The sequence below is a fragment of the Fistularia commersonii genome, chromosome 5, assembly GCF_037954325.1.
Source record: "Fistularia commersonii isolate RoL2024-O1a breed Wild chromosome 5, RoL_Fcom_v1.0, whole genome shotgun sequence".
Classification (NCBI taxonomy): domain Eukaryota; kingdom Metazoa; phylum Chordata; class Actinopteri; order Syngnathiformes; family Fistulariidae; genus Fistularia; species Fistularia commersonii.
The window spans coordinates 20,007,871-20,025,130 of record NC_141288.1 but is presented as its reverse complement, the minus strand read 5'-3'; the positions used below and the strand labels follow the sequence as shown (position 1 = coordinate 20,025,130).

The 17,260-nt window shown below is 45.5% G+C and overlaps 1 protein-coding gene across 12 annotated transcripts in view; it reads left to right on the top strand.

Moving 5' to 3' along the window:
- The window catches only part of LOC147234312 (ELKS/Rab6-interacting/CAST family member 1-like), a 135,380-nt gene that overhangs the window by 87,703 nt on the left and 30,417 nt on the right, over window positions 1-17,260 (top strand). For all 12 annotated transcript variants that reach the window (XR_015106187.1, XR_015106189.1, XR_015106188.1 and 9 more), the window contains one exon: window positions 7,044-7,191. Coding sequence is in view for 8 of the 12 variants with exons in the window: in XM_086147209.1 (XP_086003335.1) it covers window positions 7,044-7,191 (148 nt within the window). In the remaining 4 variants the exon portion in view is untranslated. The remainder of the gene's footprint in view (window positions 1-7,043; window positions 7,192-17,260) is intronic.

Here is a 17,260-nt window from a genome sequence, read left to right as displayed (position 1 = left end):
ATTCTATTCGATTCTATCGTCCGTCGATCGAAATGAAAAGTCCGCGTAGATGCTTATACATTTAATACCGCAAAATTTGAAAGCTCAAAGCAACGGTCATTATTTTGTAAAACTGCCGTTGCTCACGGAGGTGTTACCGCATTAACCGTCTTCCCAGGACGGTATGTGCTGGGTGACAGCGTTTGCTGTTACAGCTCCCTATTTGTTGGTAATCTCGCCCATCTGTATTCTAAGATGCCGATCACGGGTGTAGTTAGATTTGTTTATTGCCTGAGATTTTCCAAACCACTAATTTGGTACTTAACACCCTCGCATATTAATCAGATGTCCTTTCTCCGCGCTCTTCGCCATGTCACACCGCTCTGTTCCCGCTTGCTTAGACACACAGTTCATGTTGGAAGTTTTACTGCCTTTGGATAAAGAGAAAAAAAAAAAAAAAAAGATTTCTGGATTTCATTTTGAAAGAATCAGAACCCGGGGAGAGGAGAGACCCGGCGCGACCCGGCCAGACCCGGCGACGCTGCCGACTCTCCTATCGTGCATGTTCTGGCTTCCGTGATCGTAACCTTTTGGTACGAATAAAAAACCAGATTGTGACACGACGCGGAACGGTCGGCCTCGGCTTGCGAGCCCACAAGAAACGAGGATGCGCGACGTCATCGCTAACATTCCGACAGCGGTAGCACGTCGTACGCACGTTATGTAGAAGCTGCACCACGGGATCGTTTGGATTTGCAGAGCTACGAACCCTCAACGAACTTCACGCATACTGTTATCGACCCGCCATCTTCCTGCTGGGCGTTGAGGAGGCACCATGAACCAATCAACATGAGGAACGGAACAACATGCTCAATCAGCCAATCGCGTGACAAGTACGGATCGAGTTAGCCAATGGTATTCCGTTTGAGATCTTGCGTGGTTACAGGTCTTTTTTAGCAAAGGGGATTTTGTATTTTATAAAATGAATTTTAGTTTAATTTTACTATATTTTTTTTAGCACTTTTTTTCTTCTTAGGCTAGAATATGGCTATTTCATCACAAAAAAAAAATCAAATACTGTAAAAAAAAAAAACGCTAAAAAACGATAAATCGCGAGAGAAAAAATTCGAGGCCGCGAACCACAAAGTAACGAGGGTCCGCCGTATTTCTATGTTTATGACTATTCGCATTATTGCCTTACCAAGACTCCACGGAAAGCCAGAGATCTGAGGCTGCGCGTCCGCTGTGAACACCTCCTCTTCGCAGCACGAGCTAAGCTACCTTTGGCAATTTTATCAGAAAGTACACAGAAACACCAACAGCTTTTTAATGTTTGTTCGATGGCCTTCCACAGTAGAATTGAATATAATAGTCACTTTGTTAACAGTGGTAGCCAACACTACAAAAGAGTGTGTGTGTGTGTGTGTGTGTGTGTACACACAGAGGAGAGAGGCCCCTGAATGAAACAAGTGCATCTGGAATAAATATCATTTTATCACCAGGGTTTATAAGCACTACATGCTGGCAGGTAAATCTCAGATATGGAATAAAACTGGACGCACCGTTAGCTTTAACAAGACTTGTGTTCCATTAGCCTCGCCTTGTGCGTGCATGTGTGTGAATCAGGATTCGTTTAGCAGTGTTTGTGTAGAAAAAGAAAAGTCAGGGACTGGAACATTGTTCGAGTGGCTCACATTCTGACGGAGAAGGAATGTTCCTTCGCATGGCACCCGGTCCACGTGTTCGTGTGGGTCCGGCTATTAAAATATTTTAACTGCTTAACACGCGGATGAAAAGCAAAAAGCGATATTGTGTACGGCTGAAAATGTGTTATTTGTAGGAAATTGGAAAAAAAAAAGAGAAGTTTTTGTTTTCACATGCAGATGACCCACACATGTTTCTTTCAATGCTTTAATAAAACGTTTCAAAGGGCTTTTTTTTTCACTCTTTTAAATAAAAGAGTGCCTTCCTGGGAACGGCTACGGAAGCGAATTCAATCTCCGGCTCTGACTGACGCCAATGCCAAGTATGAGTCGTGTTTACAAACAACAGCAAACTGAAATGCAGGAATGTTCCTCGCCGCTGGGGTTACATTTGCAAATAATGCTGCTAATCAATTTAGTGACGTTTAATATTGCCCGACTCGCAGACATAGATCGATCAGATTCTAAATCCCGGCCCAAGAAATATGACATTGGTGGTCGGCGAGGTTTATCGGCGAATCCGAGGATTCTCCGCTCAGCCGAATCCCGTCTCCGTTTAGGCCAGAGGCGAATGGACGCTGGAAGTCATAGAACAATGCAGAATGAAAAATACCAAACAGGAATGGACGGGATTTGAAAAGTAAAACGCCTGTATTGGATTTCACTGACTCATCGGTGATGGCGTGCGCTGTACGTCATAAATCCGTAATTAAAGAGTGATGCATTTTTCAAGTAATTGTATGAAGAAGTCTGGAGTGGCAGAAGTATGATAGACTGGTGCAGGACTTGTATGCTCGCTGTGAGACAGTGGTGAGCTGTACTGTAGGGGTAACAGAGAAGCTAAAGGTGGAGGTGGGACTTCATCAGGGATCAGCTTTGAGCCCCTTCTTGTTTGCAGTGGTGATAGACAGATAGTTGAATCGGTGGGTTTGTTTTTACACATGCGTGTGAAACTTCAGTTTTCTACCGATGTGAATAGTTGTGGAGGTTCCCAGTTCACCAGCTCGTGGCGAATTCCTGGCGAAAAACTGGACTCGAATTTCTTCGCCCCTCATGCGAGAAGCTCCAGTTGCCAAGACAAGAAAATTTTGCCAAGGATGGAAGTAAGAATAAGGATAAAGGTATACTTTATGGATCCCCATAAATTCTTTTTCCCCAGCAGCGTACCGTTATAGCATCAATAAATATTAATATGAATATAAATAGAGACGATTAAAAGACAATTAACCGACGCTTCAGACGCTCCTTTGTGCCCACGGCCATCAGACTGTGCGGTACATAACTCATCCTGTCTGTTTTTGTTTATTTATTTTATTCATTGCTGTTTTCACTCTATTTATGTTGTCGTTTAGCTCTGGTTGTGTATTTTTCACCTTCACTGTTTGTTTATGTTGTCCTCGTCACCAAACACTACCCCACTGATCGCACTTAGCCCCCCCTCCCAAAAAATAACAAAAAAAAATCTGGAGAAATGAATGTATGTATGTATATGGTTTTGAGATGATTATTTGGCAGAGTGGTGACTTCTGAATAACGACGACTGGTACTTTGGATTTTCGATTATTGAATTGCAATTTTAGTAAGTCGCTTTGGATAAAAGCGTCTGCTAAATGACTGGAATGTAATGTAATGTAATGTCCATTATTATCCCTGGTGTTTTTGCTGCCGCTCTCTATTTATCGGTGGATATCTTGCTATCTTCTGTCTCTCTATTTAAATTTATATTCATTTTTATTTTACTTTTTTTTGTTGACATTATAACCGTTACACTGCTGTGACAAAAGGAATCAATATAGTTAATCTCATCTTAAAAGATTGCAAAGACATCCACAAATAAACAGACAGCAGAGAGAACAACAACAACAACAACGTCAAGGATAAGAAAAGACAACATATCCTGTGAATTGAGTTGCATTTCACAAAAATCAGGAAACTGCATCTTGGCTTTTGCGATCCTTCATGTCAGTTCATCTTCATCATTTGCTATAATCCTGGACCCGGGTGCGGCTGCAGGGACGGCGTGGGCAGCGCGAGCGCGCTCGCCGCTTTGGTTCCTCCTCCCTGCAGAGGCCGTCGCGGCGTTAAGCTACCGAGGCCCCGATCATTCCTGACGCCATCGGTGTCTCCATGTGCGGAGTGTATTATCACGTTAGCACCTCGTATACCTCCGTCGTCCGAATGTAAAATGCTTTCGAAGGAGCCGCGGACTCTTAACGCGCAACATAAACGCGCTCGGACCCGACGGCGTTCCTGCCGTTGAGTTCCGGGAATTCTTTCCAATTGGGATAGAAATTGAAAAATCATGCCATGTTACGGCGTGTTAGGGATTACTTTTAACATCAACTCGGATTGAAACAAAAAAAAAAAAAAACAAGAGCGGATACGGGTTAGGTTAAACGGATTACTCGGGTTTAAGCCGCTTTTTATCCGGAATCGCGGGTGCCTCTCTCCTATATATATGCGGTTCAGACTCCCGAGGTATCTGGGCCTCGGGTTCCTGAGCTGGCTGCGGCCCAGGGCAGCTGCAATACAGCTTGTTGACTTCCAAACCACATGGAATACTATCTGTTTGCCTCTCCCTGTGTCGAGGCAGAGATAGAGGCCGGCACACACTCCGAAGGGAGCGGCGGATACGAGCGTCTATGTGGGTCACCCGCAAGCCAAATGATGAAGAGCCTTAATGTACTAGCTATTGCCAAATGTGTGTTACCAGAGCCTTGGTGAAAGCGTCATTAATCTTAAATACAATAATGCGCCGCAGACCCGTGAGCTCCGTGAGTACTAAGAGGTTGTCAAGAGAAACGCGCATTCAAACACTTCTTTTGTATTTGTAAAATGTGTTTTTAGGAGTTTATGAGATGAGATACAAGGAGATAGAATGGTGCGATTCCTGAACGCCAAAGAACAGGAATTTTAGATTTTGAATTTCACCGGCGTCAGCGAGTGGCGGAGAAGCGACACCTGATTATTCGACCGTGTTTTTTTTTTCCTCCGCGAACAGAGATCTCGGTGCTCGGGATAATCTATAGTCTCGGAGGACTATTTATAGAGACAGCTGTCCGAAACGGACAAAAACAAAATAAAGTATCGACGGTGATGAAAACTGAAAGGGAGTTGCGGCTTACATATCTAGCTCTTTATCGTGATTCATTTCCAGCTCTATATCTTGAATGCCTTTGGACGAGCCTGTTCTCGGCCGGCGTTTAGCGGCCACATCTGGGATGAGCTTCTCAGACCGGACCAACGTTTGATCTCACAGGAGGGAGAAAAAAAAGCCGTAAAACTGTGATTTCTGCTCTCCGTGATATTTACACGCGTTTTTATAGATTGTTCGCTACGCAACGTTTGATTCGATGTGAACATGTTGTGTGACGCGACAGTCTGTTTGTAAAACTTTTGTTTACGGTTCGTTATTTATGTTCGTTAGCGTTGCATCGACACAACGCTCCAGAGCGTACCTTTCACGGGATCTAACGAAATCACCAAAGTGCTGTAAATTCCAGACTACAGAGCACACCTACACAATTTGGCCAAAAGTATTGGCTCACCCATCCAAATAATGGGAATCAGATGTTCCAATCACTTTCATGGCCACAGGTGTGTAAAATCGCAGAGTGCAAAGAGGTGGCCAACTTTCTGCAGAGTCAACGGCTTCAGACCTCCAAACTCCACGTGTCCTTCAGATGAGCTTAAGAACGGCGCGCAGAGAGCTTCATAGAATGGGTTTCCACAGCCGAGCATCTGCTTCCAAGCCAGGCGGCACCGAGTGCAATGCAGTGTTGGATGCGGCGGCGGAAAGCACGCCGATACTGGACTCTAGAGCGGTGGAGACGCTTTCTCTGGAGTGACAAATCGCGCTTCTCCATCTGGCAATCGGGGTTTGGTGGTTGCCTGGAGAACGGGACTTGTCTGATTGGAGTTTGGTGGAAGGGGATTACGGTGCGGGGTTGTCCTTCAGGAGCTGGGCTTGGCCCCTTACCGTAATTTCCGGACTATTAAGCGCACCTCAATATAAGCCGCACCGGCTAGCCGATCGCTACCTCGGGCTTCCTCCTGCGCGCCAAAACCGTCAAAGTCGTCTTCTCCAATGGACCCAGAATTTCCCCGGTAATTTAATCGGTCCGATGTGACGAGGATAAACGTTTTAGCGGCGTGAAGCTCGTTAGCGTCACCCACTCAAAAAAGTCCATATATTAGCCGCATCGTTGTTTACGTGAAAAAAGTCCAGAAATGACGGTAGTTCCAGTGAAAGGAACTCTGAAAGCTTCAGCATACCGAGACGTTTTGGACACTTCCAACTTTGTGGGACAGTTTGGAGCTGGACCTTTTCTTCTCCAACATGACTGTGTACCAGTGCACAAAGCAAGATCCATAAAGACCTGGAGGACAGAGTCTGGTGTGGATGAACTTGACTGGCCCGCACAGAGTCCTGACCTCAACCCCATAGATCACCTTTGGGATGAGTTAGAGCGCAGCCTGAGAGCCAGGCCTTCTTGTCAAACATCAGCTTCTGGAAGAATGGTCAAAAATTCCTAAACCTGGTGGACAGAAGAGATGAGGCTGTTCTAGCTGCAAAGGGTGGAGCCACATCATACTATGAATAAGGATTAGGAATGGGATGTCACTGAAGTTCATGTGCGATTCAAGGAAGGCGGGCGAATACTTTTGGCCATAAAGTGTGTATATATGTAGGCCGCACCTAATCATTTTTACAAGAAAAAGAAATTGTACATAAAAAAGCCGCCGTTGTCTATAAGCCGCAGCCGTCCCCATTGAAAGATGCGATATTGAATATTAAATAAATGACGATATTAAATAAATGAGGGTAACATCTACAACTACCGGTACATAACGCAAATGCTTTTTGCTTTTTTTGTCGAAAGCAGTTCCTGCTACAGAGTCCAAAAATGAATAAAATAAAATAAAAAATCAGAAAAGAACCCGATTATAAAAAAAAAAAAAAAAGGCAAATAATAAAATGAAAAGAACAGTAAAAAGCAAAAGAAATAAATCAAAATAATGAATGTAAAAATCTATTAAAAATAAGATATGGAAGTTATATACACCTGCATTTACGAGTACATGTATATCATCACATGTGGTAATTTCAACTTTCATGATGGCGGCACGTGTAAAAAGAGCAAAATGGCTGATCTGAAGAATTATCGTAAATGTTAGCGGGTTTGTCGAAACACTTTCATATGTCCGTTGTGACGGCGTTGGCGGACGGACACTACTGTAATTACCTTATAAATTTCCATAAATTAGCCACATGGTTGGAAAAGCCGCAGTTCTCACGGAATTCTCGGTATATCTCCTAAAATTATCATTTCATTAAATATTGGATATTTCTTGTTTCAGACAGGAGGCCCTCCTGGCAGCCATCAGCGAGAAAGATGCCAACATCGCCCTGCTGGAGCTTTCCTCATCCAAAAAGAAGAAAACCCAGGAGGAAGTGGCCGCTCTGAAGAGAGAGAAGGATAGTCTGGTTCAACAACTCAAACAGCAGGTAGGATCCAGCAGGCCAACACACACACACACACACACACACACACATCCAAAATGAAACACCGGGAAAGCCTCTTGTTTAGTTTTTCAAGTGTCGGAAAACGACGAGATGGAGAACGGCGTTAGTGAGATGCATGTTCACGAGATAAAGGTCCCCTTCAGTGTTTAGATATCGGATGTTTCTCCTCTGCAGACAGTGGTAGAGGCTGACCTTTGACCCCCCGCTTCTCTTAATACCATTCCAGCAAATGCGGATTTACCGCTCGCGTACAAGCATCCACTACTGTTTTCGGTAAAGCGATGACGCATCGGCGGCGTCGATGCCCGGCCGTCTGGGTTAAAGCGAAGCAGACGGGGGGAAAAGAAAACGTGGAATTATCAGAGGAAGCACAGCGGGGCACAATGACAAGGAGAGCAGAAAAAAAAACAAACAAGGGAAGCAAGTCCAGATGTGCATTTCCACACTCGTGCGCCGTGACAGGTTCGAATCCTGGGGATTCAAGTCCAAGCTCATGGAGATGTTTTAGCAGGCGTTGGACGAGGTGTGAGCTGGACCAAACGCCTCTGTGGTTCCTCACAGAGACCTATTTACAGAAATCCCGTCCTCGCGGGTCCAGTGAATTTAACTAACCCCTCCACGGATGAGCCCGCTGGGAGTTTGGCGGATTCCCCCCTCTCTCCTTTCCCTTCTTTCCCTCTCTTCATCGCCGTGTTCGCCTCTGCTTGTTTGTCTTGCAGCCACGAAGCGCTTTGAAATGCTATTTAAAAAAGGATATCTCACAAGTTTTCCTTCGAACCAGAGAAGGGAAACCGCCCGATGGATTTTCATGGCGCTCGATTTAGGAGCCGAACGGGGGGAAAACCCCGCCGGGTGTCGGTGCACATCTGGGTCACGGGGTGCGAAGTGAGGTCACCGTTGTCTTCACGAGGTGCACGCTCTGCGCTCCTGGACGTCTTTCGTTCCTCTTTCGCGTTTCAAACTCGTTATTTTCACCATCCTCTTGTATTAGAAAAAAAAGAAAAGAAAAGAAAAAGAAAGCGGTTGCGGGAAACGATCTTCGCTGAATCAATCTCTTGTTCGGTAGACTATATAAGCAGTCGCCGTGGCAACGCATAACTGCAGTTGAAGGCTCACAGATGATTCAGATCAGCTGATGAGGTGTGTCTGCTGTTTATCGAATAAGGGACACTCTGACATTTATGCCAATCTGTTTTCTATTTTTGGATTCTTTTCATACGTGGCTACGAATAAGGACATGTATACTCGCTGTGGGGTCAACGCCTGTATTGGATTTCACTGACTCGTCGGGGATGGCGTGCGCTGTACGTCATAAATCCGTTATTAAAGAGTGATGCATTTTTCGAGTAACTGTATGAAGAAGTCTGGAGTGGCAGAAGTATGATAGACTGGTGCAGGACTTGTATGCTCGCTGTGAGACAATGGTGAGATGTACTGTACGGGTAACAGAGAAGCTAAGAGGTGGAGGTGGGACTTCATCAGGGATCAGCTTTGAGCCCCTTCTTGTTTGCAGTGGTGATGGACTGATGAGGTTAGGTAGGAATCTCCATGGACCATGATGTTTGCAGACGATATTGTGATCTGTAGTGAGAGCAGGGAACAGGTGGAGGAAAATCGAGACGTGGAGGTATGCTCTGGAAAGGAGAGGAATGAAGGTTAGTTGCAGCAAGACAGAATATATGTGTGTGAATGAGAGGAACTTAGGTGGAACGCTGAGGCTACAGGGAGTGGAGATCAAGAAGTTGGGGGATTTCAGGTACTCGGGGTCAACAGTCCAGAGTGTGGAAAAGAGGTGAAGAGATGGGTTCGAGCAGGTTGGAATGGGTGGAGAAAAGACACAGATAGAAGACTATCAGCCAGAATGTGAAGAAAGGTGGAAGAGACAGTGGTGAGATGCTCTGTAAACAGTAACAATGACCAAAAGACAGGAGGCAGAGCTGGAGGTTGCAGAGATGAAGATGCTGAGGTTCTCTTTGGGAGCGACCAGGATGGAGAGGATCAGGAACGAGTCAATCAGATTGACGGCACATGGTAGATGTTTTAGAGAGAAGGTCAGAGGAGCCAGACTGAGATGGATGGGTCATGGACAAAGGAGGGAGAGCCAAGATATTGGTAGGAAGGAAGTCCAGAGGAAGACCAAGGAGAAGATGGATGGACATAGAGAGAGAGGATATGAAGGTAGTTGGTGTGAGAGAGGAGGATCCAGAGAATAGTGTTAGATGGAGAAGGTGGATTCAATGTCTCCACATTGACTCAACGTGACGGGAAAAGCCGAAAGGAGAAGAATAACAAGAAGAAGATACGTGGCCACGAGTACCAAGCAGCGCGTCACGTTGGTCTCCAACATCCTCGGTTCTCCTTCAGGCCGAGATGCGGTCCGGTTCAATAACAAGTCTCATCCCGCCTCAAATTCTCTGTGGGAATTTATTTTTTTTTCCCTTTTCATCATCGTCATTTTTGTCAAACTTGTCATCCTTTTGGGCCTCATGTCAGCTTCCCCCTCCCGCTGCCAACGCTCCACATTAGCAAGAAAAGGGAGAAGCCCGAACAAATCATATTTCATTGTTTTTTTTTCCCCCTGCATGCATTCAACTCCTCTTTCTGCTGTAGTCATTTTAATGCCTGCGCGGTAAGTGAATGCTCTTCCGCCGTGCGATCATTTTTTTTTTAATTTTTTTTCTCTCTCTGCACGTCCGCCACACCAAAACCGCATTGTAAAGCTAAGCTGTTGTGCAACAGCAGTCGGGTTTTCTCTCTGGAGCCTGCGTCAATAGATAAGATGTATTTTGTGGCAGCGAAGGAGGGAAATTCAGAAGAATAAAAGACTGACTAAGTCAAATGAAGTCGTTTTAGCTCGCATCGCCCCGCGATTGAAGTCTTTTATGACACCTCGGGGTCTGGAAGGTGGTTCAACACAGACTCGACTGTCAGCCCGCGCGCGTGTGTGTGTGTGTGTGTGTGTGTGTGTGTGTGTGTGTGTGTGTGTGTGTGAGCGGCTTTTCTCCCCTCGCCGTCTGTCCGTCTCTCTCTCAGCGGTATCATAATTCTCGGTCCCTCCGTGATGGATCGCGGCTGAGATTTCCTCAATATTCCCGTCTGTGTGTGTTTGTGTGCGTATGTATGAGCTGAGGCTGGCATTGTATTTTTAGCTTGATGAAGTGTCTCTCTGACACACACACACACACACACACACACATAGGCATGCGCGCACAGTATCCGAGCTGACGGGTGGAAAAGAAAACGGTGAGACGAGATGAGCGTCCATGACGAACGCAAAAAGCTGATGTTTTACGGTAATACTTTTACATTTTCCGCACCTTTTTTGACGCGCCGTCGGCGTGAAATCAAAAAAAAAACGGCGCTTTCCGAATCTCCTCCACCCTGCCCACGTCTCCAGTCCGGTGTGAATTTGGGGTTAGACCAACATGGTAACCCATGCCGCACAGCTACGGAACCAGAGGATCCAATTAAAACGTATTAACCAGTCTGATTCATTACCCTTCAGCTCTTTGGAAAAATAGACCTGCCACCCCTCCTGCACCGGATTCTGATTTAGATGAAAAATATGTCCCCTCGACGCAAGTATTAAAGAAAACAAAAGGCAATAATTGAATTAACAGCGGGGGCTGTTTGGAGGGTGATGAAGTTACAGACGCGTATCATCGTTCATTTTCGGGGGCTCCGCTATCATCGCACCGCCGGATCGTCGGGTTATTAACTCCTTCCTTCCTTCCCCGCGCTTTTCTCTGTTTTTGTTTATTTGTTTGTTGTTGTTTTTTTTGAATCGGTAAATTTGTCCGTGGATATCGCAAGCGTCGGTTCCTCCAGGCGGACACGTTTCCCGACAACCACCCCGTTTATCAGAAACATCTGATATGCTGCAAGAGAACACCGAGGGATGTGTGTGTGTGTGTGTGTGTGTGTGTGTGTGTGTACAGTACTTGCACACACACTTAACCCTGAAAGAGTTTCCTGCATTTTGCCCTCTAACCCTCTCAGGTGCAAAGAAGGCAGGAGGCCGTAGATCAAGGCAACGTCAGCTTTCCTCGCTCGCTTCTCCTTCACTTTTTCCCACAATCCGACCCCTCTTTGGCTTCAACCCCGTGTTCTGCGGCGATGGAGACCTGCGGACCCCCCCCAAAAAAAAAAATGAAAAATAAAAAATAAAAAATCGGGTCTTGAGTTACGACTTTGTTGAGGGAAAAACAGGACGGAGATTGTAATATTTTATGAAACAGAAAAACAGAGCAGAAAGAGCAGGGAGGGTTGGATGTGGAGCGCTGTCACAGTAAATGCATGTGGTGAACATTTTACAGGTCGTGTGTGTGTGTGTGTGTGTGTGTGTGTGTGGCCACCTCTGTGGTGAAGGCATGGGTCGGCAACCCCGCGGCTCTTTGATTGCACTGACGCTCCCTGTGGCTTCGGAAAATAACGATTAGTATTTTATTTTAGTTCAATCATTTTATTTAATGTATTTTTAAATTTTGAAGAATATGGTGATTTTGGAACATCTAAATTAAATGTGTCAATATTTTTGTCGACACAACAGCACATAGAGAGAGGACGGCATTGCTGGTTTGCTGGATAATTTAAGTTTAGCTTTTTTTTTTCTTTTTTTTTTTTCATAGATATAAGAAGGACTCAAATAGACATTGTATATTTTGCTTAAAAGTAACCGGCGCACTCAACCCCATGCATTTCATTTTCTCTGCAGATGTTCGTTGATTTAAAAAAAAAAAAAAAAAAGCAACACTTATTTTGTTTCTACGCAGCACAAAACCCCCCCAAAAAATAAAGTTATATGCCGTTTTAATTCATTTTAAATTTCAAAGTGTTGTGTGGCTCCCGGTGTTTCCTTTGCTGTGAGGAAACGACTCCAAATGGTTCTTTGGGCGCCAAACGATCCGAGGCTTCACCTCATTTATTTATTTAACCGTCCGGATCGTCGAGGAAATCTTATTCTTTGCAATTTGCAACCCGGGAAAAGATAGAATGCAGAAAGACAAGAGCTAAGGGAAGGGATAACCCCGTGTAATCTTAAAGAACGGGGAATTTCCGAAATTAAATAAAAAAGAAGGCTTCGCTTTCATCTCGTCGGAGTTTGAGACGGCGTTCCGGACGAATATTTACCTTTTTTAACGCAGATATAAAAGCAGCTCGTCGTCCCAGTTTGTTTTCTTCTCCTTTCGCCGACAGAAGTGGAAAATGTAACTTTAATCTCTTATTCTGCAGAGACGTAATCACGGTGACATAATTCTCCTCGGCGCGCGACTCCGTCATTTTCGTTGTCATTTGCAATTTTCCACTTATCGACATCTCTTGCGCTTTGACGGGGGGGGAGGAGGAGGAGGAGAAGGGCTAATCTTGTTTTTTTATCGTGATGAAATAGTTCTCGTCCAGGTATGACTCAGCGTCTTTATCGATAATTGCACAGATATCAACGAGGTTCTTGCACCGCGGGAAGAAAGATAATACAATAATCTAATCTGTTATTCCCTGCCCGCAGCCTTATCGCAATGAATTATTTCTTCCCAACCATGACTCAGCAGTTCGGCTCACCCAACCCGCCCCGACCGCGATCCACGTTCATTTGTTTCTGGTTCTGTCTGTCGTCAGACCTGCAGGAGAGGGCGAGCGAGGTGGAGGAGGGGGTGAAATAATGGTGCGATGATTAGATTAAGTGGGGAAGAGAGAGCTGGCACAGAAACAGGACGGTTGAGGTCAACATTTCTGCCAATTAAAGAGAACGGGGGGGTAAGAACGGCCACGGCGGAAATAAAAGCTCGGTAATTTGCCCTCCTCCCTCGTCCGTTCGCAGTCGGGGTTATGTAACCTCGGTTTTGGTCAAAACGTCGGATGTGACGAGAAACCGAACTAGATAATAGGTTGAAATGGGCTCGGCGTGATCGCAGTCTTATGTATAGAAAATGGGCGCCGACGTGTTTAAGGGGAAATTATTCCGAGCGTAATTCAGATCGTGTCTGAGCGGTCACGGTTTGATGCTGCTCCGTCAGCAAAGGTTGGCAAACCGTCCCTGTATTTTCTGGAATTTCTGCGCATTAAAAAGGCTTCCGTCCCGAAACGTCTTTTTTTTTTCCCGTCCAGCGGCGAGGAGGTGATTATCCCTGAAAAGCGATGCCTTTTTAAGACAACTTGATAAATCGCCGCTGCGACTCCCGAGTGTCGCCCCTGGAAGTTGAAATCTATAAATGTTCTCTTTATTTTCATGTTTCGTCGAAGGCGGATGTATCACGTCGGCGTCCGACGGACATTTATCGTCCTCGTTTCAGCCGCGTCGCAAAGATTCTCCGCCGCGGCCGGAGGTTGTTTATAACTCGCTTTTACCTCGATTTAGCATCTCAGCCGCGCCTTCTTAGCTCGTCGGATCCTCGGAACTGGGCCGGATTTCCTCGGCAGAGATGAAAAGTGACGAGATGGAGTTCCGACGGTTCAGATTTTGACCGGAATGACCCAGAACTTCCACATCCAACTTGTCAGATCGTAAAAAGAATTGATATGCGGTTGTTTCGGCTTCACGTGCAACAAATAAATATGTACGTATTTTTTGACATACCTTCAACTTTATTTTTATGTATTTCTTATGATTTTTACATTTCATTTTTATTATCCGCTATTTTATTTATTTATTTTTTTTATACAGAGTTCTATTTTGATTCTTCTCCACTTTACTCTGTGAGCAGAAGCTGCTTTCAACACAAAGCAATTTCCCCCCTCGGGGATCAATAACGTTTTCTGATTCCGATTCCGACACGCGCAGCGCCGAGTTCGAAGTGAAATAATCAATACCTGGAGTCGATCGAGGAATTGAGTTTGCGAGTCGTATCTTTTCATTCACTTTTCAAATAATAACCCTCGACAGTCTTGTACGATCGCTTTTTTAATCTTCTTATTCTTGTTTTTTTCCTTGGAAAAAAAACAAAAAAAAAAACACATTAAATAGTAAGGAGTCGTCCGCTGCCCGATCGTCTCGGCTTCGGGCTCAACGCTCTTAACCTTTCTCAGAAAAGTCGAAGAATGAGTAAAAACGAAGGCGGGGATTCTGAACATAAAGTCACAATGTTATTGTTCAACTCTCTCTTTGCTAGTTTTACAAAGATAGCAGAACAAGGACGCTTCCGAGACTCAAACGCGTTCCCGTCTCCACTTCAGTCGGCCTCGTTACTCGCAGAAGTGTCAGACACATCAATGGGTTTTTCGAGACGCCGACCGGGATACGTGGAGGCCGCCTTAAAAATTGACCCTCTCGGAGTCTCCTTGAAGGCATCTCAATGGAGCGGTAGACTTCCGTCGGGTTTGGAGTGGTCCTTGATGTCTCCCCGCTGTATTAGACGCCCTCCCGAGACGGCGCGTTACCAGCTTTTCAAGGTGCCGAGGGATTACAAGACACGAGCGTTTCTCCCATTTTGAAATCTCCGGCGCCGAGGAGCCGAAGTTCACCAAAGTTGAACCTTTGTGTTCGGCGCGCGTCTCGGATATCATAGGGTTGTTGAAAAGAGTACAAAATGGAAGCGGCAAAAGAGAAAAAAAGTCGCGATCAAAACGGAAGCCGACAAACAAACAAGAAGAAGAAGAAGAAAAAGGGGAGGGTGGCGGCGGGGAAAGATGTGGAAACGGGAGACAGAGAATTAGTCATGGATCCAAGGGCACGGTAAGAAGCTCAAAAGTCAAGAGGGAGAGAAGACGGGGATAAAAAGCTGTGTCTGTGCCGGGGAGTTTTACACTTAGAATTCATGTCCTTTTTTTTTTTAAGAAGCTCTACCTTGAAATCTGCTTAGAAATAACGAAATAAATCAATGTTTACCTCTAAAGGGGGGGAGGCGGTATCACAGCAGCCGGGAAAATCCTAGCTGACAGTCAGCGAGCGCTCTAACGTCTTTATACAAGCTTAAAAAATAAAGATAAAATCCTGGACGTTCGGGTGCGGAGAGGAGCGGACCAGTCGGGACCCACCGATAAATAAATATCACGTGACGGCCGTCGGCGGATGGTGTGGAGTCTATAATCCGAAATTAACAATTTACCTTCCGTGTTTGTTTTAAATACAGCCGCGCGTTTATTTTAGACGTGTCATTTTGAATACTAGGAAATGAATAATGAGTGAGTTTGCACACCAGAGGAGGCCCTCTTCCCCCCTGAGGAACGTCCACAAAGTGAAACACATTTTTCTTTCGCCGCTATCTCCCACACACACACACACACACACACACACACACACATATGCCGAAAAGGCGGTCTTTCATTTAGCTTTCAAACAAAACATATGGAAGTTGGCATTCATATATTTCTGTTTGAGCGAGAGGCATGGGGGATTTGAAATGGAAATAGATGGACGGCCTCGACCCCCTTTTCCGAGAGTCTCCTGTCGGGTTTAGATGTTAGCTGTAAGTAGCGAGCAGCACGATGACAAAAGAGGGGGAACGGGAAGACGAAGGGCCGCACATCGTTGCGCTTGCGGAGCGGGAGTGTGTAGAAAGCAAACAGTCGTTCGCGGCCCGTCGAGCCGGCGCGGCGGAGGGCAAACGGTCCGATCTTTGGGTTGTGGGTTTGAGCTCCATGTTGGATGTTTGTGTTTTGAACGTCGGGCTCACCCGCAGATTAAATCGCCTCTAAAAATCATATTTTTCTTAGTTTGTCAGCAGGATCCCCGGCCAAAACTATTACACCCATTTTTTTTTTTTTTTTGCCCAACTTGGATCTTTGTAGCGGAGAGCTGCACCGGGGCCTCCGTGCAGCGAGAAGCTATTTTCGAGCCGACCGGCGCGAGCGAACAAACTACCCTGCGGTGGATGAAAATCGAACGGAAAACCGAATCAAAACATGGCACGGAAACAAAGGATTCAGGTTTTATTTGGGTAACTCAGATGCATTTTCACGTCGGATCGCTTCAGTACAGACCTTTAACTCCTTGCACCGGTGATCACGCGCGCGCACGTCTAAAACAGCCATCTCTGTATTTGTTTGAAACCTGTCAGGTGTGTGTGAACAATCTCACACACCTGCTCTTATCTGCGTCCGTTGCATTTTGGGAATTTTGAAAGAATTTTGAAACAACAACTGTTCTTGAGTGTGTTAAATAGACACGGTTATAATAATACCGTTCCAGTTCCACGTGCACATACAAGCATTCAGTTACCGTATTTTCCGCACTATAAGGCGCACTGGATTATAAGGCGCATAGAATAGAAGCTACAATAGTGGCTGGGGTTGCGTTATGCATCCGCTAAATGGAGCTGCGCTAAAGTGAATGTCAACAAAACAGTCAGATAAATCAGTCCAACTTTATTAATAGAATACAAACCAACATTCTGACGACTCCGTTCACTCCCAAAACAAGTGAGTGCATTCAGAATACGGTACCGTACGTACCGGTCACTCTTAGCATTATTTGCGCCGGCTTTGTTGAAAACAATGTATTTCCAACTTTATTTGTCACAGTTCAAAGAGTTGCATAAACGAAAGCACCAAGAAGGACCGCCTCTAAATTCATTGATGTTCTTGTGTCGCTAGCTAGCGCTGTTGCCTTCATTCTAATAGTAACTGTGGTGACACTTCTAGTTGCCGCTCTCTGTTCAATAACCCACTGTTGAAGTTTGACCTCCAACCGTAGCCATCTTGCTTTGTTTCCTCGGAAACTCCGTTTCGTCGTCTTTACTCGGTGCAGGTCATCTTGTTGCCTCCTCCACTTCCGCACCATTGATTCGTTAATGCCGTTTTGGGGTCTTTAACACACACATGCGGAAATGAAAATGGATATTAAATGAAAATGCACGCTTCGCGCAGCCATATACCCCGGCATGCACCGCACGCTACTTCTTCTACGGGAGAAAATGGAGTCGGCGGCTGCTTCCCGTAGTTGCGAGACCTCTTGCGGCTCAATCTTCTTCTTCTTCTTTTGGCTTTTCCCTTCAGGTGTCGCCACAGCGAGTCCACTTTCTCCATCTAACCCTATTCTCTGGATCCTCCTCTCTCACACCAACTACCTTCATATCTTCTCTCACAACGTCCATAAATCTTCTCTTTGGTCTTCCTC